At 38.0% G+C, this 22620-nt stretch overlaps 1 protein-coding gene across 2 annotated transcripts; it reads left to right on the forward strand.

Moving 5' to 3' along the window:
- Nucleotides 1–3926: 3926 nt before the first annotated feature.
- On the forward strand, nucleotides 3927–12620 carry saal1 (serum amyloid A-like 1). Of its 2 annotated transcripts, XM_067437032.1 has the most exons (13): nucleotides 3927–4063; nucleotides 4563–4756; nucleotides 6065–6166; nucleotides 6250–6333; nucleotides 6432–6511; nucleotides 6625–6684; nucleotides 6781–6896; nucleotides 8128–8290; nucleotides 8444–8526; nucleotides 10298–10468; nucleotides 10586–10779; nucleotides 12119–12211; nucleotides 12299–12620. In XM_067437032.1, exons 1-13 carry the CDS (start codon nucleotides 4060–4062, stop codon nucleotides 12392–12394), a joined length of 1440 nt encoding a protein of 479 aa, XP_067293133.1. In that variant the 5' UTR covers nucleotides 3927–4059; the 3' UTR covers nucleotides 12395–12620. The 2 variants fall into 2 exon arrangements, with proteins under 2 accessions (XP_067293133.1, XP_067293134.1); XM_067437033.1 differs by lacking the exons at nucleotides 12119–12211; nucleotides 12299–12620 and adding an exon at nucleotides 11057–11159.
- Nucleotides 12621–22620: the final 10000 nt, after the last annotated feature.

A 22620-nucleotide genomic window follows, 5' to 3' on the forward strand; every position in this document is an offset into this window, starting at 1 on the left:
CCATTCAAAAAATTAAACTTGCATATTATATTCATTCATTACACACAGACTGATATATTTCAAATGTTTATTTATTTTAATTTTGATGATTATAACTGACAACTAAGGAAAATCACAAATTCTCAGAAAATTAGAATATTACTTAAGGATAAGGATTATCCTTAATAAAGGATTTTTAGAATCTTGGCAAACTGAAAAGTATGAACATGAAAAGCATGAGCATGTACAGCACTCAATACTTAGTTGGGGCTCCTTTTGCCTGAATTACTGCAGCAGTGCGGCGAGGCATGGAGTCGATCAGTCTGTGGCTCTGCTCAGGTGTTATGAGAGCCCAGGTTGCTCTGATAGTGGCCTTCAGCTCTTCTGCATTATTGGGTCTGGCATAATCGCATCTTCCTCTTCACAATACCCATAGATTTTCTGAATCTCCATTAAGTTGGTCAGCAGCAGGAAGCATGAAGTGTTCTAAAACTTCCTGGTATACGGCTGTGTTGACCTTAGACCTCAGTCCAGTCCTCTTGAAACACAGTGGACCAAAACCAGCAGATGACATGGCACTCCAAACCATCACTGACTGTGGAAACTTCACACTAGACCTCAAGCAATGTGGATTGTGTGCCTATCATCTCCAGACTCTGGGACCCTGATTTCCAAAGGAAATGCTAAATTTACTTTCATCAGAGAACATAACTTTGGACCACTCAGCAGTCCTTTTTGTCTTTAGCCCAGACGACACGCCTCTGACGCTGTCTGTTGTTTAAGAGTGGCTTTACACAAGGAATGTGACAGCTGAAACCCATGTCTTGCATGTGTGTAGCAGTTCTTGAAGCACTGACTCCAGCTGCAGTCCCCTCTGTGAATCTCCCCCACATTTTTGAATGGGTTTTGTTTCACAATCCTCTCCAGGGTGCGGTTATCCTATTACTTGTACATTTTTTTTCTACCACATCTTTTCCTTCCCCTCACCTCTCCATTAATGTGCTTGGACACAGAGCTCTGTGAACAGCCAGCCTCTTTTGTTATGACCTTTTGTGTCTTGCCCTCTTTGTGCAAGGTGTCAATGATCGTCTTTTGGAGAACTTTCTAGTCAGCAGTCTTCCCCATGATTGTGTTGCCTACAGAACTAGACTAAGAGACAATTTTAAAGCCTTTGCAGGTGTTTTGAGTTCATTAGCTGATTAGAGGCTGGCACCAGGTGTCTTCAATATTTAACCTTTTCACAATATTCTAATTTTCTGAGATACTGAATTTGTGATTTTCCTTAGTTATCAGTTATAATCATGAAAATGAAAAGAAATAAACATTTGAAATATATCAGTATGTGTGTAATGATTGAATACAATATACAAGTTTCACTTTTTGCGTGGAATTAGTGAAATAAATTAACTTTTTGATGATATTCTAATTATATGACAAGCACTAGTGTATATCAGGTTTGTGTTCTAGCTGGAATATATAAATGTAAACATCATAAACAAACAAAATATAAACATTTTCTCATAGTAAGCCTCAAAACATGTTTAGGTTTAAAATGCTTTTTTAATTACTTTACATTTCAAACAAGCAAAATTACACATTTATCAAGCAAAGAAAAAGAAGAGACCTATAGATGTAAGTTCAAGAAATGTTAAACAGAGAATGTGCGATTTAAATTAATTTCTGGTCACACAGTTTCACAAAGATACTTGAGTGACATTTTGTTTTTGCTTGGGTTTGATGATTCAACACTGCTCATGGAAGTCCAAAACTGCGTTTTCTTTCACTGTTTTCAGGGAGTATGTTGCTAACATGACAGTTAGTTCTGCTACAGGAGCACTCTTCAACATGGACATACGAGTGGGTTATTATGTCTCCATTTACGCACCCAAGATTCACTGTGCGATTACTTGAGCGTGTGGCCTGGCAACAGCTACAAGAGGACAACCCCAGGACAGTGTACCTATGTATGTGAAAGAAAGAGAGAGAGAGAAAAAAACAAAACATGTAAAGTGTTTCAATGTGTGTCAATTATGAGGGTCTGAAAGACAGGGTTTCATGACCCTTTAATAACCAAAGCCTTTAAGCACTGTCCCAATCACCCAAAACTATACTGTCCCATTCACCCAAATTGTGTTTGTTTGGATTGGACAAAATAAAAAACACCTAATTCTGAAAACAGTAAGATTATATGAACTACATTTTACTGATTTTATTGCAATAATATAATACATCATATTCATGTTTCAATCAAAGGTTTTGGCAATATATTTGCTATGAAAATGTTATGACCTTATTATTAAAACTAGCAAAAGGTAATGTAATTTTCCTCACCTCATGTGTTGCAGGGTCAACTTATTTTTGATGTTTGCTCCCACGTGATATCACACAAATGAGGGCATGCCATTTTGATTATGCAGTCTCACAGCTAGGGCTGAGCAAAAAAGGAAAGAAAATAAACTCTGTATAGTTATAATGTCCCATTCAACCTTATGTATAGTTATAATGTCCCATTCAACCTATTCACCCTTAATTTACCCTACAGTACACGCTATACTGCAATGCTAATGCTAACTGGGTTACAGCCACAACTAGCTATCAATTGACTCTTTGTACTTACAGTTTTTCCTCAATATATTAGTTTACACACAAATACTGGTACTTGAGACACAATGACCTCCAACCCCTTGAACCAATTCTGCTAAGCTACAAGCTCAATTCCTGCTTTTCACTCAAATTGCAGCTCTAAAACACACTTTTTTCAAAACACTACACACAATTCAATACATCTGGCACATGTTTCAATACACTGCCATTCAAATATGTACACTGACTCATAACACGAGTGCAAACAGTTTTACAAATAACAAACAAAGCTTTAGCGTGCTATATGTGAACTCTTCTGTTTTGGAGCAGCATAGTTTATTTTTTTTTAACTATAGAAATTAAAGACAAATTCTTCTTTTGATTTGTATGTAGACCAGTGTATGTGCTACTTTGTGTTGGTTGGGTTGTAGGCCTACATCCCAAAATGTATATTTCTTACCGTGTATTTATGTGTTCTGAGTATAAAAACTATATTCTTAAATAGTTTACGACACACTTATGTCTGTAGGCTGTCTGTAGTAAGTGTAACACTAAACAAAAAAAAGATATCTTGATTGATGAATGGAGAAGATGTGTTTTACATTGAGCACATCAGTGTTCAACTGGTTCTTATAAATGTCTATTCATATATCCATTTTGAGAAATAATAACATTGTTTTGACTGTAGCCTAAAGTTTCATTGTGCGGGAGAATGGAGGGGTTTCGCCAAGTGTGTGTGTGTGTGTGTGTGTGTGTGTGTGTGTGTGTGTGTGTGTGTGTGTGTGTGTGTGTGTGTGTGTGTGTGCGTGTGTTTATTTGTGTCGAATTTTGAGAATATGAGGCATTCTTTCAGAAAATGTGAGTACACAATCGAGAAAAACCAAAGAACTTTCGAAACTATAAGAATGTACCAAAGTGCTGTATACGGTAGAACTTTACCAAGAAGAGCCGAGAAGAGCCAACAAGGATTCTTCCAGCAGGGGCGCACGGAGGCTCAAAAACGGTCATTGACCTGCATTCAAAGCGATTTTTTTAAGCTCCAAAGACACATTTTTACAATTAAAAAGTGTAGTCATTTACATATATTAATCCAGAGGACTGGTGACTGGCATACAACTACTAAAAACAACCTAAAGCCTCAGCTCATCCTAACCAGAGAAGTTAGCTATACCATCTGACAGCGCTGTTTCTGTTCCGTTTCTGGACAGTGTAATTTACAGCTGAATAATTACACTGAAACACTTTAAAAGCCATTTAATTTAAAATATATATTTCAGAGGAAACAACTTTAGATATTATGACAATTTCGTGCAAATGCCACTCTACCCACTTTTATTTCCTCTATTCTTTCCCATCATGCTCTGTGTGGAGTTGTGAGCGGAAGTATTCACTTCTGTGTGCTTATTCAAAACGTTCAGCAAACCATGAAGCTTAAATTTCATTTTTCGCTTTGATATTTCTGAGCTTTTTAGCGTTGGTTGTGGAAAGTCATTATTAATGGGTAAGTCCGGGTGTGTGCTGCTTATTAAGCTAGTGTTGCTATACTCTCTTACGGTCAATGTTTATTTAAATAAATCAATATTTGCCACGTTGTTTAATGTGTAACTTAGCATTACAAAAATTAACCAGCAAATGGTGTCGAGCTTTAAACATACCACAACTGTTGTAAGCACGAATTTCAAACGTATTTTGCTGAAGCGTGGTGGACTCGTAATTTGATGTATACATTATTATGCGCGTTATTTACAGTAAACATATTTATGATATATTGTGCACGAGAAAATAATGCACACCTGCATACATGTAGTCAGTACGGTTTGCATGCATTTGGTATGCATTGGAGGTTTGTGCATGGATTTATATTTTACCTGTTAGTTTTTTCCCCTATGAATAGGAACATGAAATGTTGTGCTTTGGAGGGTTATGCATGCATGCGTTTTTATCTCATAATCCCTCTGAGGTTTGTTCATGCATTTGTCATATATTGATTTGTTCATCAGAGCCCAGTGACAGATGCTCTCAGGAGGATGGAGACAGTTGTGGATCCTCAACCGCGGGTTCGCCAGAGTTGGACCGAAACCCGTCGCCTCCACCCGAGGAAGATGAGACTGAGGCCGGTGAGGAGGCGGACGCCATCGGGGAGACGGTGTACAGCAAACACTGGCTCTTCAGCACCCTGACCCGCCTCATTCAGGTATCCCATGCATGCTAGACTTCTGTCATTTGCCTCCAATTATTTTATTTTCTGTGTGTGTGTATATATATATATATATATATATATATATATATATATATATATATATATATATATATATATATATATATATATATATATATATGTAAAATCTCAAATACCAGTCAAAAGTTTGGAAACATTACTATTTTTAGTGTCTTATGCTAATCGATCTTGCATTTATTTGATCAAAAAAATACAGAAAAAACTGTAATATTTTTAAAAAATTGCAATAGTTTTCTATTTTAATATAAATAAATACACTGAATTTTCATCACATGATCCTTCAGAAATCATTCTAATATGATTATTTATTTAAAATGTTTTTGAAAAAAAAGTTATGTTTCCAACATTGATAACTTTTTTTTTTTTTCAAAAATAACTTTGTTCATCAAAGAATCCTGAAAAAAGTATCACAGGTTATAAAAACTATTAAGAAACAATTGTTTCCAACAATGATAATTAATCAGCATATCAGAATGATTTCTAAAGGATTATGTGACACTGAAGTAATGGCTGAATAATGGCTGATGAAAATTCAGCTGTGCGTCACAGAAATAAAATATATTTTAAGTATATTAAAATATAAAACCATTATTTTAAATTGTATTAATATTTCACAATATTATTTTTTTTTTTTGTATTTTTTATCAAATAAATGCAGGCTTGATGAGCATAAGAGACTTCTTTCAAAAACATTAAAAATAGTAATGTTTTCACATATTTGACCAGTACTGTTTTGTGTGTGTGTGTGTGTGTGTGTGTGTGTGTGTGTGTGTGTGTGTGTGTGTGTGTGTGTGTGTGTGTGTGTGTGTGATGAAATAGCAGGAAACAAATGTGTATAATGACATGGGTATGACATGAAATATGAGAGAGTGAAATATGAGGACATTACCCATACAGGATGAGTTTTTTGTTTCCTGTGATGGGTAGGTTTAGGGGCAGGGGTAGTGTAAGGGGATGGAAAATACAGTTTGTACGGTATAAAAACCATTACGCCTATGGAATGTCCCCACATTTCACAAAAACAAATGTGTGTAAGCCAAGGCCACACATATTTTATATATTTTTATATTTGTAGTTTTGTAGTTTTATTTTTAATTACATTTAAAAATAATTTGAGCCCCTTCTATATTTATTTTTATATATAAATACATTCTATTCTTTATTTTATATGTAAAATAAAACGAATAAATAAAACACTAAAGACATCCGCTCCTTCATTTCTTTCTCAATGTGTATCCATGTGTACATTATTTGCCTTTACAGATGGTGACAGATCAAGAAAGTGGACAGAGTGATTCTTCCATGGATCTGACGGACGATCTGGAAGAGGACTTGTGTAAAGTATGGGACATGGCTATGGATAAGGTAAACTGAAATGCACTGCATTCAACACCCTTCTCCACGGCCGTCATCATCTGTATACACATTGCATGCTTTTTTCTCTCCAGGACGTGGCTGTCTTTCTTCAAGAGTTCAAGGCTCCAGACATTTTGCTGGGTGTGATCGCAAAGTCATGCAGTCCGCGGCTCACTGTAAGTCATTTCGCAACCGTAACTTCCCTACATGTTGAATTATATGTCGTATTTCCCTTGTTGCTTGCGTATGAATTTATACATTTGTTACGTTACAGGAAATCTGTGTGGGCATTCTGGGTAATATGAGCTGTTTCCATGACACCTGTGTCTCTCTCAGCCAGAACTCTGACTTGGGGTGAGACGTACACACACAGAGCATCTTTCTCTTCAGATTAATCTGACTACTTTTATAAATACAGTCCTACTAATTCTGTTATATTAAACTGAGATGTTATCTGTATATCACAGCGCTGTGTTACTTCTGCTCCTCGGAGACAATGACCCACCTACGCTCTTGGAAACTTGCAGGTCAGTTCTGATAAAGCCCTGTTACAAAACTGTTTCTCAGCATATGACACATTTGACTTTCTCTGAATGCTGGTGTGTGACTGTGGCTTTTTTCAGGCTCCTGCTAACATGCTTGTCCCAGCCTGATGTCGCCCCTCTGTGGCTGGAGAGGATACGGCAGCAGCCTGCAGTGTGCAGCAGTCTGAGTTTCATCATGAGCAGCTCCACCAATGGTCAGTGATGTTTAAAGATGTTGCTAATGCTACTTTCAGTGAATAGGACAAAAAGTGCCTGAAACTCTTAAAATTAAATAATCAGGGAAACGTATTCATATTTATTTTCTTGCGTGTTTTGTTTTTAGCAAAAAAACATAAAACATTTTTTTTACCCGACTGGAGTGTCACATGATCCTTAAAAAATTATTTGGTGCTTTTTAGCAATACATATTAAATAAACAAGTAAAAAATATTATCAACTTTTTTTATTATTATAATTTTCTTTAAACATTGTTGTTTATTTTATTAGTAGTGAACATTTAAAATAACATAAATAATTATCATGAATTTTTTTATTCGTTTTTTTAATAACTTTTTTATTTTAGTTAAATTTGTGAAATTATATAATTTTTTTATGTGAACTTTTTCACTTGCTAGTTTGGGACAAAATGTTGGCTTGTTATTACTGATAAATGTATATTTTCTATAAATTAAAGGGAAATCATTTTTTGATTTGTTTTCTTACTGTAACTTATTATAGCCAAATAATATATTTTGATGATTTTTAACATTTTCATATTTAATATATAAAATAATATATAATAAGGTTAATGTTGGAATGTTTTAATAATAACTTTATATTTTAAATTTAACATTAAAAATGTATTCAATTAATTTAATTGAGTTTATATCAAATTTAAAATACAGATATCTGATGTTTATTTTTATTATTATTTGTAGTATTATTATCTTTTTCATATTTATCTACTTTCAGTCTATTGTTTTTTTGTGGTCACTGGTAGCAATACACATTAAATAAACATTCAAAATTATTATTAACTTTATTACATTTAAAAATATATATATATATTGTTTTTACAAATCAACATTAAATAAACATTTAAATTGTATTAAAGTTGATGTTTTTAGTAATGATTTAATATGTTATATTACATTTAATAATTTATGTTAAATGTGAAGGTTACCAAAATACAGATATTTGATGTGTTTGAAAACCTTTAATGCTAGTTGAATGAAATATTAGATAATAGTTTATCAAAAATAGGGTTTAAGTATTGTGACACCAAAGTACCAAAGTCCAAATCTCTCTCTCTCTCTCTCTCTCTCTCTCTCTCTCTCTCTCTCTCTCTCTCTCTCTCTCTCTCTCTCTCTCTCTCTCTCTCTCTCTCTCTCTCTCTCTCTCTCTCTCTCTCTCTCTCTCTCTCTCTCTCTCTCTCTCTCTCTGCAGTGGATTTGCTGGTTAAGGTTGGGGAGCTGGTGGATAAGCTCTTTGATGAGGATGAGGAGATAATGAAGAGTTGGGTGTCAGCCCCACCCAGCGAGAGTGACCCACACAAGGACAAACAGCAGGATATCGCGTCCTCTCTGCTTGAGGCGGCCACGCAGCTTAGGTGAGACATTAATTAAGGTGATGAGACCTTCTGCTGTCCGAGGTGTTTACCAGCCCGTCTGCTGCCAGATTAAGAGATGATGTTCTACCTTGGTTCGCATCAGTATTCATTTTGAAATATGAATTTAGGGTTTTTCAAATGTTTGTGTTGTAGGTCAGAGAGTCCAGAGGCTCTTGAAGTGTATCTTCATTCTCTCCAGCTTCTGACTACAGTAGAAGAGGGCATGCAGGCTCTGGGTGAGACCCTCACACAAACTGACCCTCACTGTTCCCTGAAAATATTCATTTGTATTTTTTAGGGTCAATAACATAATCATACAGATGTTTGTGTATTTATTTTAGATAAACTTAGATGTTTCTTCACTGATAGCCCTTAAAGGATTAGCTCACTTCAAATGAAATGAGGATTTTTCTTCACATCATGGACTTCAATGGCAACCAACGGGTTGAAGGTCCAAATCGATGCAGTTTCAAAGGAAGGGCTTCAGAGGCTCTGCACGATCCCAGCTGAGGAATAGGGTCTTATCTAGACAAACCATCTGTCATTTAAAGAAAAAAGATGTTAAAACAAATGTGCAAAAATAAAAGTAAAACAACGATGTCGGACCATTTTGAGTTGGATGAAGAATTTTGAGAAGAACATGAAATGGAGCTTTTCGGCACTGGGTTGGTACTTCCACCATGGCCTTTCAGACATCATGTGTCGTGAAGAAGCACAACACAGAAGGCGCGCATTTGAGGTTAAAAAGTATATAAATTTACTAGGGCCGGGACTTTAACGTGATAATTAAGATTAATTAATTACGGGACTTTAACGCATTAATTAATTAAGCAAAAAAAAAAAAAAAACAATTTTAACCACACCGCGGAGCGTTTTTCAATGAATGAGTTTCGACGGACCGATTAAACTGAAACACCAACACATTGTGTATAGAGTCGGTGGGCGGGGCCATAATGATGACGGCCGAGTTGCGTTTGCGTGCTTCTAGTAAACACAGAAACTGGTGAACGGCGGCGGTCTTTCGAATCAGCTTTGACCGCGACTCTGGAAGACTTGGAGTTAAGCTTTTCTCTGAGAAAAGAACAAAGAACGGCACTGAAGTCATTCTTAAAAAGGGAAGATGTGTTCGGAGTTGCCGACCGGATACGGCGAATGTTTAATCTGTCAGCGTGCTCTGCTTCACCTTCGTTGCTCTGGTTGGTGTAGCGCTATCCTATCGCGTGCAGAGGGAGTTTGAAAGACAACCGTTTATCCCGCCCCTCGGATTGAGCCCTGTCTATGGTGAGTTTCCAGACCAAACATCTTGATGTGGGTCTGGCTTGTCAGGCTATTGATTTAGACCTTCAACCCGTTGATTGCCATTTAAATCCATTATGTGGAGAAAAATCCTGGAATGTTTTCCTCAAAAACCTTTTTCTTTTTGACTGAAGAAAGAAAGACATGAACATCTTGGATGAGATTTGTTTAATAAAAAAATACAGTAAAAACAGTACTGTTTGAAATTATTTTAAATAACTGCTTTCTATTTTAATATCTTTTAAAATGTAACCTAAGATCCTAAGATGGTAAAGCAGAATTTTCATTACTCCAGTCTTCAGTGTCACATGATCCTTTAGAAATCATTCTAATATGCTGATTTTGGTCTATGGTTATGATTCTCACTTTGGATGCATAAGGTCCCGGCTTCAAATCCCGGACGAGCCCTTCAATAAATATTATGACCCCAGATATTGTCTAGGGCAAAGTTTTCAACTCTGGCTCTCAAAGTCCACTTTCCTGCAGGCAGAGTTTTGATCCGACCTTAATCAAAGGTCATTTGGATTACTAGGCTGTGTACGAAAGTTTAAATTTCTTTAAAATAATTTTTTTTTTATATATATATATAATGTAATAACATTTGTAAAAATGTTTACTTTTCTATTTAAAGAGCTCACTATTATTTGACTGTCCATGTAAAAGGCGTCTGAAATATGTGGCAATGTTTTCAGATATGTCCTTTGTCTACAGTCTCAGACGGAGCGTGTGGTCGTGCGGTGTGGACATTTGTCTGTAAGATCGTATGTGAGGATTTCTGTCAAGCGGACGACCCTCCTCTCATCCTGCAGGAGCAGAAAGCTCTCCTGGCCCCGGCGCTCGCCCTGCTGTCTGCGCTACACTCCAGTCTGCAAATGGACATAAGTACGAAACACACACTGACTAAATAAGATATCGCACTCAAATTTACGCGAAGCATTATTGTTTAAGGTTTGCTCTTATATCGCTATTTTGGGTTCAATGTATGTTTATTCATTGCAGGTGCAGAATTATTAGGAAGTCTTATTCGCATTCTGCAGTTCAACGCTGAATACCATCAGAGCCGGACAGATGGAGACTCTGAATCAGAAGAGAGACAGAGCGAAGAGGAGAAACAAGCAGAAGATGTACAGCTCAAAGCTTTAGTTGAAACCACAGCCGAGTTCCTCTCAGTCAGCCTTATGGAACTGACTAAGGTGAAATCGCCAGCTATCCAGTTTACAAAATATTACTAAATTATTAAAGTATGATATAATCTTATCATATACTATATCATATAATAAAAATATAAAATAAATTATATTACATTATATTTATAATAAAATATAAAGTAAATTAATTAGGATATAATTTATCTATTACATTATATTATAAAAATGTGGTGAAAATATTAATAAATGATTAAATCCTATTATATTATTTTATGTATAAATTTCATTCTAAAATATTATATTATTATATTACACCGATCAGGCATAACATGGCCCGGAACCATCAACGCATGGACTCCACCGACCCCTGAAGGTGTGCTGTGGTATCTGGCAACAAGATGCTAGCAGCAGATCCTTTAAGTCCTGTAAGTTGCAAGTTGGGGCCTCCATGGATCGGACTTGTTTGTTCAACACATCCCACAGATGGTCGATTGGATTGACATCTGCAGAATTTGGAGGCCAATTCAACACCTCAAACTCGTTGTGCTCCTTAAACCATTCCTGAACCATTCTTGCTTTGCGTCAGGAGCATTATCCTGCTGAAAGAGCCACAGCCACCAGGGAATACCGTTTCCATGAAAGGGTGAACATGGTCTGCAACAATGCTTAGTTAGGTGGTACGTGTCAAAGTAACATCCACATGGATGGCAGGACCCAAGGTTTCCCAGCAGAACATTGCCCAAAGCATCACACTTTCCCCGCTGGCTTGCCGCCTTTCCCATATTGCATTCTGGTGCCATGTGTTCCCCAGGTAAGCACGCACCCGGCCATCCACGTGATGTAAAAGAAAACGTGATTCATCGGACCAGGCCACCTTCTTCCATTGCTCCGTGGTCCAGTTCTGATGCTCACGTGTCACTGTTGGTGCTTTTGTCGGTGGACAGGGGTCAGCATGGGCATCCTGACTGATCTGCAGCTATGCAGCCCCATACACAACAAACTGTGATGCTCTGTGTATTCTGACACGTTTCTATCAGAACCAGCATTAACTTCTTGAGTAATTTGAGCTCCAGTAGCTTGTCTCTTTGGACACCCCACAAGAGTTACAGTTTTGTAGATGTGCTGACCTAGTTGTCCTCACAATTTGGCAAACTAACCCAAATAACAGGAGCCGTGATTCACTTCACCCGTCAGTGGTCATAATGTTATGCCTGATTGATGTATATCGTAAAGTACATTAAAAAAAATTTTTTTAAGTGAATTATTAAATTCTAATGTAGCATTATACATTATATTATTCATTATTATAAAAGTGTAAAGTACATTCTAATATTATATTATTTAAATAAGAAAATATAAAAATAAAAATCCCTTTATTTTTCAGGATCTGTTATCGTTGGTAGTCAAGGAAGGGCATCTGACAGAGAGAAGCTGTGTGTCTGCTGTTGGCAGCCTTGTACCTCAACATATAACAGCTGTACGTTCTTTTTCTTGTTTGTCCTTTTCACTTCTCCCTAAAGGCTCTGATTAATCACCGCTCTTCTCATCCTTTCTCATTCTACAGGTCCAGCACCTAGTTGGCTTGTTGTCAGAGGTGGAACCAAAACTTGCAGACATTATAAAAAAGGACTTTTCCATTTCATCCAATGTGTCAAGCTGAACTCAGCTGGACAAATCCAAAGCGTTCTTTAGCTCCAAGTTCTCAGACCCAAAAGACTGCAGATGAGTTTCTTATCTCCTTGTGAACTGACTCATCCCTGGTTTAGATACAAAAAAATAGCTTTCATAGTAAACGCTATACCTTTAAAATGTTTAGATTGTGCATATTAATTTTTTGCTTGTATACACAGACTTCGTTATTTAGTAAACATAACCTGTTTTTTAGACTGCTGTTTTTTACTTCTCCTAAAGTAATGATTTTTATTTTATTCTTCCCCCCCCCCTCCACGTGCACAAATTATGTACATTATTTAATTATTTATTCACACTAAAAGATTTCACACATTACCAAAAGGTCACTCAAAAAATAACTTCCAGCACACAATTTCGAACATGACGGTTTTTTTTACTGTTGACTGATGCTCGCTCCTCAAAAACCCCATCAGGTGCCCCCTCAAACGTGCGCACCACGTTCCGTGTTGCGATCGCCTCCCTCATTTGCTTTCCAAATTGCCTGCGCCATCAGAACGGGGAGAAAGGGACTACTGCGCACTTCCCGCGTGTGTGACGCCAGCAGGAATATAGCAGCTCTTTAATTAAGAGTTTGGATTGATATGCAGAGCGCGCTATATTCTTATGGAAATGTGGCGTGTAGGAGGAGGACCTGAGAGAGACACGGGCAGACACTCAGCTGGGATCTCAACATGTGCTGAATGGAAAGCAGACGGGGCTAATTTTAATTTTTGAGGGAATCTTGCTTGGCCTAAAAAGGCTAGATGCTCTGGTAAACAAGAACATTTGATTGACACGTGTCTGTTTTTAGCTTTACCTGAGGCTGATCTGACAGACAAACCTCAGGGTGAGGAAGCACTTGGGTTGGTTAGATCCAGAACGCTGCGTGTATGAGTGAACGCTAAACTAATACGAGTTGACGGGGGGCTGGGTGAGACGGAAGCAGCGCTGTTCATGTAGAAGTGAAAGTTTAAGAGATGATTGGCGGCTGTCAATCATTTTCTCACTGACTGATGCCCAGAAATCCTGATTTGGTGACGTGCAAATTCACGTAAAATGGCAGCAAAAAAAAAAAAAACACATTGCGCACTAACTTGTCTGTTAGTAGATGTGTGAAATGGCCTGTTTATACCTGGCATTTAGATGTTTTCGCCGATCGGATCTAAAGTGGACAATGCAAAAGACAGGTGTAAATGAGATCTAAAATCCTTTTTCTAACTCCTCCTAGGCCATCGCTCCATCATTTCAGACCATGCTGACAAAAAGTTATGGAATTTAAGTTAAAAGCACAATGTGAGATGTTTTAAAATGTTAAATTATCAAAAACCACAGAAAAACTGTTTAAAATTTGTTTACTTGTGTACTTACTAGGGGTGTCCCCGACTAAGGATTTACACATTCGAATCCGAATTGTTGAATCTTTCTATGGTCGACTGAATAGGTTGGGAGGGGCACGACACTACTCAGCAGGAGGGTAAAACTATTTTTATTTTCCTTTACACACTTCACACAGCAACAAATTTTCATAAAGCGACCAAAACTGCCTGCCAACTGACAGACAAACTGACAATCGCTTTATGTAGATTTAAATAAACATTCGTAAAACATTCTCATAACATTTTAAAGCTGCGATTGAAATACAGAACATCACACAAATATGTAAAAGAACATTTTGATAAATAAGCCAAAAAAAAAAAAACCTGCCTAGAGAGGAAAAGAACACTTTGAGTGCATTTACATGCACGTTATTAAGCTGATTGTCCCTAAAGAGGTTCGCACGCCAGACGCAAAGCTCAGTGCCGCGTCTCAGGTATCTCACACCGGATGCGCACATTATTTAAGAGCAAGCTCAATTTTGAATCGACTTCTGGCAGAAGAGCTGCACAATGGGTGTATCTTGTAGCACAGGGTGAAATCAGTATGTACATTGACGATTTGAGGGAAATATAATATACATTTAATATAAAACGAAATGGCGCTCTGTGGCACGGCAGGGTTTTAAACAATTTCCTGAGTCACTGCGGAGAGGCGCCGAATGCCGCCGCTGCTGTGCGTACACTCATTGAAAACAATGTGTTTGAATTTTAAAGGACTGCTGCGCCACGTCTTTAAAATACTGAGCACCCCCATATTGCCAAAATGGCATGATCCTCGTTTCATAACACCCACGGAAATTTGGCTGTGAAATCGGTGGTCTCATCCGGCATCGCATATCGCTGCATCGAATCTTCGACTATTTGGGGTCACCCCTAGAACTTGCATTATCCCTAATGTTTAAATCGCCGAGCAGAGTAAAGTTTAACATAATTTTCAGCACACTCAAAAATATATAATATAATAAAACCCCACATAAACGAAAGCGGCGACTGTGACATAATAAAAGCTCTGCAGCCCTCCAGCTGTATCATTCGCGTCTCTTTTTAGCAATCGCTCCAGCGGCCTTCCTCAGCTCCCTCAACACTCGGCCCTGCTCTGCTTCATACTACAGTAACGTTAATAACCGCATCAATGAATATGATTTCTGCCCGTGTCCCATTCCAATTCTTTTTCATCGGCTGTGAGGTGAAGACGGCAACTCTTCAAGATTTTGAGCTCAATCTCAGCGCTATCAAGCTATGCCTTTGAATAGGCGCCCTCTAGCGGCTAAGAACTACATATTGTGCCTTTGATTTGTCAAAGCACACTCAAATAACACACAAACAAATCTGACGAAGAGCACACCAAAATGAACGTAAGGGTGTATCTCTGCAGCGCTTTAGCGTACTCTGACCAAACTTGGTTTATGATGATAAGCGTGAGCTGAGAGTACCTGCATTGTTTTGGTGCAGTGCCACCTAGTGTTCAGGAGGTATCACTTCTGAACGGTTTAGCCATAAATCACAAAACAGCTCTCTTAAAATTGAGTGAAGTATGCTGCATTGAGCGAACCATAATTTTCTCGAAGCCAGCCATTTTGGGCGTCGGCCATTTGGAATTTCGTCTGAAAAATGCTGTTTTACAAACGCATTGGTGTATCATTATAAAACTTGGTATATGTCTTTGTCAGCATGCCCTGAATGTACTTACATTTTTGGTGGAGTGCCACCTTGTTGTCAAAAGTTGCAGCTATATTTGAATTGATATTTTATTTATAAAGTACCATTCAAAAGTTTTAGGTTAGTGAACTCTTAATCAAATTGGATGCATTAAATGTATCAAAAGTGACAGTAAAGACATCTATACATGTTGGTATGTTACCTATTTTTACTATCCTCGTAATTTGGTTGTTAAAATCAGTTCCAGTTCTTTTTTTCACCTTTACTATGGGTGTTACTTCCAGTTCACCTTTACTATGGATGTTGTTAGCTTTAAGTGTGGCCTAAAGGTTTTGTCTGAGACATTGTCATTAAATAGTGGTAGCCGCCTTATTACAGTTCATAAATTCGGTGCTATCTTTACTACTAATCACCTCAAATTCCATTTGATGAATAGACTGGATCAGGTAGGAACTTGACAATGCATCATATTAAAGATGAACGAGGTCTTTGGAGTAGTCACGTGACACGACCACATGTCACCACTGTGCACTCTGGCACGTACGTCTCTTTTTTCACTCGTTCGCCCAGCTGCTTTTGCAGTCGGAGCTCATTAAAGGCCATGAGGCTGCCTCTCATCAGAGCCTCCTTCAGCTGCTGTTTGTCTCCCGTCAACAGCAACACAATGAAACTTTCTTTCAGTTCACGCTGGATTTCCCAGAATAACTCTGATGCCATCTTGTACGTGATGGGTCTGTCCCAACTGCTTAAAGATGCATTCTGTTATTATTTACACACCCATGTGTCGTTCCAAATCTATTTGATGCACTAGGTGATATTTTAAGGCGACTTTCCATACAAGGACAGTTTATATCGACCACAGCTTTCAAACTCAAAAAAGACTGAAAAACTGAATCATAACTATAGTCTATCGTCAACTCGTATACAAGATTCCAAGTCATTTAAGTCATTTATGTATGAAGAACAGAAAAATAAATTAAATGTCTATTGTTTTTGCATTCAGATTAAGAAATTATTTCTTGACGTTTCCAAGTAATAAACTATTTGGGGAAAACACTCAATTAAATGAACTCTCTTAGGTTCTTTAAAGTTTTTTTATGATTTATATTTTATTCTATAATATATAAAGTGAGGACAATAAGTATTTGAACCTATGATGACAATTTCAGACCCCTACATGATTTTTAGTAAGTGGGAGAAATATATATATATATATATATATATATATATATATATATATATATATATATATATATATATATATATATATATATATTTGTATACCGTATTACTGTATGTGCATATAAAAACTGGTTTTACTTAAAGTAACCAGGTTGCCTTAAAATTGAGTTAACTGTAATTAAAAATTTGAGTTAATACAATGAAGATTGGTTTGATCAACAGAAACTAAAAAAAATTGTTATCTGAACCACATAAACTTCAAAGTTGATTTGACAAAAGAAAACATTATATATATATATATATATATATATATATATATATGGGGGGGTTACAGCGCATATTATTGGGAACAATGATGCTACTTTTTACTAATATATTATTTTGATATTTATAAAAAAAAATTAACTCTTATATAAACAGCATTTGTGTAGGGAAAAAGAGCAGTGGTCCAATTCTTCTTTTGAGTTCCACCGACAAATAACAGGTTTTGAACATGACGGTAAGTAAATAATGACACAACTATCTTTCTGTTTGCCTTTAAGCTTGTTTATCTTGTACCTGACAGGATAAGAAGTGTAAAGAAGGAAGTGTCTTTTCAGTGTTAGGAAGCATTCAGGAACATTTTGATGTCTATCAGTAATGACAGCCCATCTGCAAGAAAGGAAACAGGGTCTGGTGAACTCGCGGCCCTCCTGGCCTTTGAAATGTCAGAGCTGAGTGATTTCTCAGCCAGAACCTGACAGCCATTTAAACGACAAGCTCAAACTGGATTTGCTGCGCTGTTTGCGGGCGTGTGCGTGTTTGTATGATTCTATGTACACTGTATGTACAACTTGTGTCAGCCGATAACATATGTTTTGTGTTTGTTCTGTCAGAGGTGGAGCTCTTAAAAAGATCCTCTTCCAACACCAATGACACTAAATGGCTCGACGTACATGTAAATCTAACTTGCCTGTGTACACACAATTGTGTTTGGCATTGGAACATTTTTTGATGCGCACTACCAGTAAAACGTATGCCGCTAGGTGCAAGCACATTTATTATCTCCTGAATATTGTTGCTTCACAATTCAAACTCATGACGTTATTGTTCATACCATACAGCGACCCGCTGAACTCATTTATAATGCAAAGCAGCTTTTCGCATAGAACAGATGCCGTGCGTTCAGTTCGTGATAGAATCGCTACAGGGTCATTGCTTAGTAGTCCAAGTCACATCCATTACACAAAAGACTTTTAAAGTGGAAAAATGATTTTTAGATTCTTAATAAAAAGTTCACTGAATTAACTGTTCACTGAAAGGTTCTTTAGAGAACCAACTTTGGTTCTTATATAATGTGTTTGTGTGTGTGTGTAACAGGTTTATACTGTGTCCTCAAGTGCACTCTAGAGTTGGTATCATAATTAAGATTAAGGCAGATCGCCAAGCTCTGGTATCACACTTTGTGTGTGTAAATCCCTTGATTGACTTGAACAGAACTGGGCCAGGTTATCAGTGAGGGGTCTGTCTAGGATGGGCATGTTCTTTGTGCCACCTGCTAAGAAGACTCACACACTTTCCCTTGCCTCTGGTTCCTCTCTCTCATACACACTGGTGTTGTGTAGGTGGTGTGGATTATAGTGATCTTCCTCTTTAAGGAATGCCAGAACATTATCTGCAAACATTGTAAATGGATAATTTAGTAATGCACAACTCCAAATATAAAAACATCTAATAGAAGTTGTTTACGTTGGTTATTACTGAAATGTTATGTGCTTTGAGACATGAGGTAATTTAACACTGTCTCTTATGACGCTTTGCAGACTCAGCTCTAAAGGCTGTTGCGCTTTCAAAGCTAGCTTGCTATTGCTAGACTATATACTACTTTCAAAATTAGCATGTTAATATTGCAAATATTTAATGCAGCAACCATTTTTTCTTAAATTATATGATCTCGCTCTTATTCACGCAAATGCTTCAAAAGTCAAAAGAGAAAGCGCTGTCTGTCAATGTCCTGTCTACACACACAACGCACAGAAAGACGCGCGGCAGTAGCGGCAGAATCGAGTTCTCTATTGCGCTTAAATGAACAATAATTACATTAATAATAAATAACAGAATAAATTAAACAACAATTTGACAGAATTAAACAAAATTATGGCAAAATGTCTGTTTGGTTGAGTATAACGAAGAGCACTCTTAAAGGGATAGTTCACCCAAAAATGAAAATAGCCCATGATTTACTCACCCTCAAGCCATCCTAGGTGTATATGACATTCTTCATTCAGACGAATACAATCAGAGTTATATTTCTTAAAGTCCTGGCTAATCCAAGCATTATAATAGCAGTAGTTGTTGCTCTGTTTTTGAAGTCCATAAAATTGCATCTGTCTGTCAAATAACGTGCTCCACACGTCTCTGGTAGGTTAATAAAGGCCTTTTAAAGTGAATTGTTGCGTTTGTGTAAGAAAAATATCCATATTTAAAACTTTTTTAATTAAAGTTCCAATAAATTGAATTCCACTTCATAATTGTGTCCCACTTGTTGTTGATTCTTCACAACAAATTACAGTTTTAAATCTTTGTTTGAAGCCTGAAATGTGGCAAAAGGTCGCAAAGTTTAAGGGGGCCGGATACTTTCGCAAGGCACTGTAACTCTGATTATATTCGTCTAATCCACTTTTGCGATATGACTGAAGCGATGTTGTGAAGCTTCCCGTCATTTCTGCGTTCAAATCGGTTCAAATGCAGCGCTGCCTTCCCGGAATGCTGTGCTGAAGCGTTGAAGTCACTCGACGTCACCCATAGGAATAAAGTGGAGCGTGGCGCGGACTATAACGACATAAGTGTTCACGAACGAGTGGATCTGCACCTGAGAGCAGTGTTTATGGGCGTGCATTTCCTCTCTCGCTCTAGTCACGTGTGCACGTGCGTCCGCACCCTTCCGGGAGAAGAGCCCGTATGGCCTATACAAGGACCTTCCGGTCTATTAACGTCAAGTCGAGCCATACTCGAAAAAAACTCTCCGAAACTTGTGAGAAACCGGAAGGAGTATTTTTGACACAGAAATACTCCATCAAACGTCCAACTCAGTGTTTGAAACTTTGTCTATGTTTAGGATGGGAATCCAAGTCTTTAAAGGGATCCCATGGTGTTGAGACTTGTATGGCTTAATATAACATAAATGATGTCTCTTACTGAATTATGTGGTAGAAAACCCATGAAAGATCTACGTTATTTAAAAAATCGATTTTATATTTGGACCATGGGCGGCGCCATTTTGTTTGCGTTCTAGGTTGATGACGTAGAGTGGTTGAACTCCTCAATCAGCTGGCGTTACCCGTTGCTATTTTTACCACAACGCAACTCGAAAATTGTTTCAGAGTTAAACAAAACAAATGAATTGCTTTGTAATTGTACTTAAAACACATTCAAACATACATGTGCACACAAACTCACCTACACAAGTCACAAACAGATCGGCGGGCGCGCACACACACACCTCTGACAGACTGCTCTGTCTCAATCGCATGCATCATCACCAAAACATCCTGCCTCTCTTCCTCACGTTACTTTATCCCATCGTCCTACCTAGATATTTCCCTCTGCTGGTCACATTAGGCATTATAGTTAATCTACTATCAACAGTCTATCTAGGGAACAGGATGTGTTGAACAGGATATCAACACAGGGAATAGATTGAGGGTTATGTATGCGCGCACGCAGTGCGTGCGTGTGTGTGTGTGTTCCCGCCGATCTGTTGGGGTGTGTGTGTGTTCGCGCCGATCTGTTGGGGGATGTGTGTGTGTGTGTGTGTGTGTGTTCGCGCCGATCTCTTGGGGTGTGTGTGAGTCTGTGTGAGAGAGAGAGTTTGTGTGCACATGTATGTTTAAGTGCGTGAAGTCGGACAGCTGTTTGTAAATCGGCTTACACTCGTTATTGCAGTGGAACGTGAGACTGAATGACTGCACTCGAACATGTCCACTATGGGACAACACTACAAATGTCCGTCCCTTCAAATAATGCCCTATTTAAGGGTATAGGGTCGATTTCAGATTCAGCCCCTGTCGTGGAGACTGAGCAGCCCAACATCTCGATTGAGACAGAGCCTGTCGTGTGCGCGCCCGCCGATCTGTTTGTGACTTGTGTAGGTGAGTTTGTGTGCACATGTATGTTTGAGTGTGTTTTAAGTATAATTACAAAGGAATTCATTGGTTTTGTTTAACTCTGAAACAATTTTCGAGTTGCGTTGTGGTAAAAATAGCTACGGGTAATGCCAGCTGATTGAGGAGTTCAACCACTCTACGTCATCAACCTAGAACGCAAACAAAATGGCGCCGCCCATGGTCCAAATATAAAATCGATTTTTAAAATAACGTAGATCTTTCATGGGTTTTCTACTACATAATTCAGTAAGGGACATCATTTATGTTATATTAAGCCATACAAGTCTCAACACCATGGGATCCCTTTAACAGTGTAAAAAGCTCAGCATGAAACAGCATTTCACCCCCCCCCCCCCCCCCCCCCCCTTAAGGCGCATTTTTGGCGTTGGTGCGCTAACAATTCAGTTGCCTCATAATATATTTTGAGGCAACTGAAAACAACTTAGCCATTTGAATTGCAGATGGATGCACACTGTATTAATTGGTATGTATATTACCCCCCATATATTGGTATTTATATATATACCTGTACCTATAGGACTACACTACAGGGCCTGTTGAATGCTTGAATCTGATTGGTTGATTTAATTACTGCGTTAGTCTGCTATCAGTGGCTCCAGCCTTCGTTACTAGCTCTAAAATTACATTTTGGAATTAGCAGCGGAGAGTTGGGATGAGATCCGTAAGAAATTAGTCACACAAGAGCATTTTAAGGACAAAAACCTGACAAATGTCTTGAAATAAATCTGACAATGTCTTGAATTGTGATAACCATAGTATAAGTGGAATAATTGTCACTTGAATTACTGGAAAATAAAGCACACCCCAGGTGGTAACGGTAAACCTCGGGTGTGCATTATTTTGTGATAATTCAACAAAATCATCGTCAATCATTCTTTACATATTTATATATATATATATATATGGTAGTTTCTGAGTGATATGTAATGAGATGAGTGTGTACCGTTGAGCATTCGCTCTCCATTGCTGCTAAGAGCCTCTTCAGAACAAACGGCACAAAAGAACCTGAGGCTGTATAATGTAAGCCAACGCTTCCTTTAATTAACACTGCGCTCGCTTTGTGTGGGGAGAGTGAGCGAGCGAATGAGAGAGAGGCTGACTCATCATGTTTAAATATCAATTCATACATGAATTCACGTCCACTAACTCCAGACAAAACATCTTCAGCACTGCTCTTTAAAACCTCATTGTCCCGTTTCAGCCTATATGAGCTCTCCATATGTTTGAGTCACACACCGGGCCCTGATCAGACGGCATCTTTCCTAATTTTCTTATGTATTAGGTGGGGTAGCTGCACCACTGAAAGACCATGGCTTGTGAACTGAAACAAGGATTTGAGATTGTGAAGAGCATGACTTGGCTGTATGACTTTAGAAACAGAAATGCAGATCTTGTCCAATTAAAAAGCAAGCATACAGTACAAAGATTCCCTTTTATGTTGCCTAATGTTCACTTTTCTGACTCGTGTCAAAGCGAACAGACTAAAAGATGTTCAAAGGCTCGTGGGGCTCTGGCACTGTAAGCATCAGCCGTCACAGCACGGCCTCTGGAGCTCCGGCTTTGATCTAGCCGCGGCCCGACCCGCTCCGAGCGCCTGTGCTGATGATAGGAGTTTGTTTGCCTTCCGCCAGGTGGGTTTCCCTCAGTTTACACACTGTCTACACCTCAGACTCTGACATGGGACACTTCAGCTTCTGGATGGAAGAACACGAGTGATTTATGTAATAATTATTTTTAACCCACACGTGTACAGAAACTTGTTTGTGTCAAGGTGTGGTTACACTATCCATCCATCCATCCATCCATCCATCCATCCATCTATGACTATCATT

The sequence above is a fragment of the Pseudorasbora parva genome, chromosome 25 (genome assembly GCF_024679245.1).
Source record: "Pseudorasbora parva isolate DD20220531a chromosome 25, ASM2467924v1, whole genome shotgun sequence".
NCBI classification, from domain to species: Eukaryota; Metazoa; Chordata; class Actinopteri; order Cypriniformes; family Gobionidae; genus Pseudorasbora; species Pseudorasbora parva.

Coding starts and splice junctions, on each gene's coding strand:
- saal1 (XM_067437032.1), top strand. Junction 4,757..6,064: donor CCCTGACCCGCCTCATTCAG/GTATCCCATGCA, acceptor TTGCCTTTACAG/ATGGTGACAGATCAAGAAAG. Junction 8,527..10,297: donor AGAGGGCATGCAGGCTCTGG/GTGAGACCCTCA, acceptor CTTTGTCTACAG/TCTCAGACGGAGCGTGTGGT.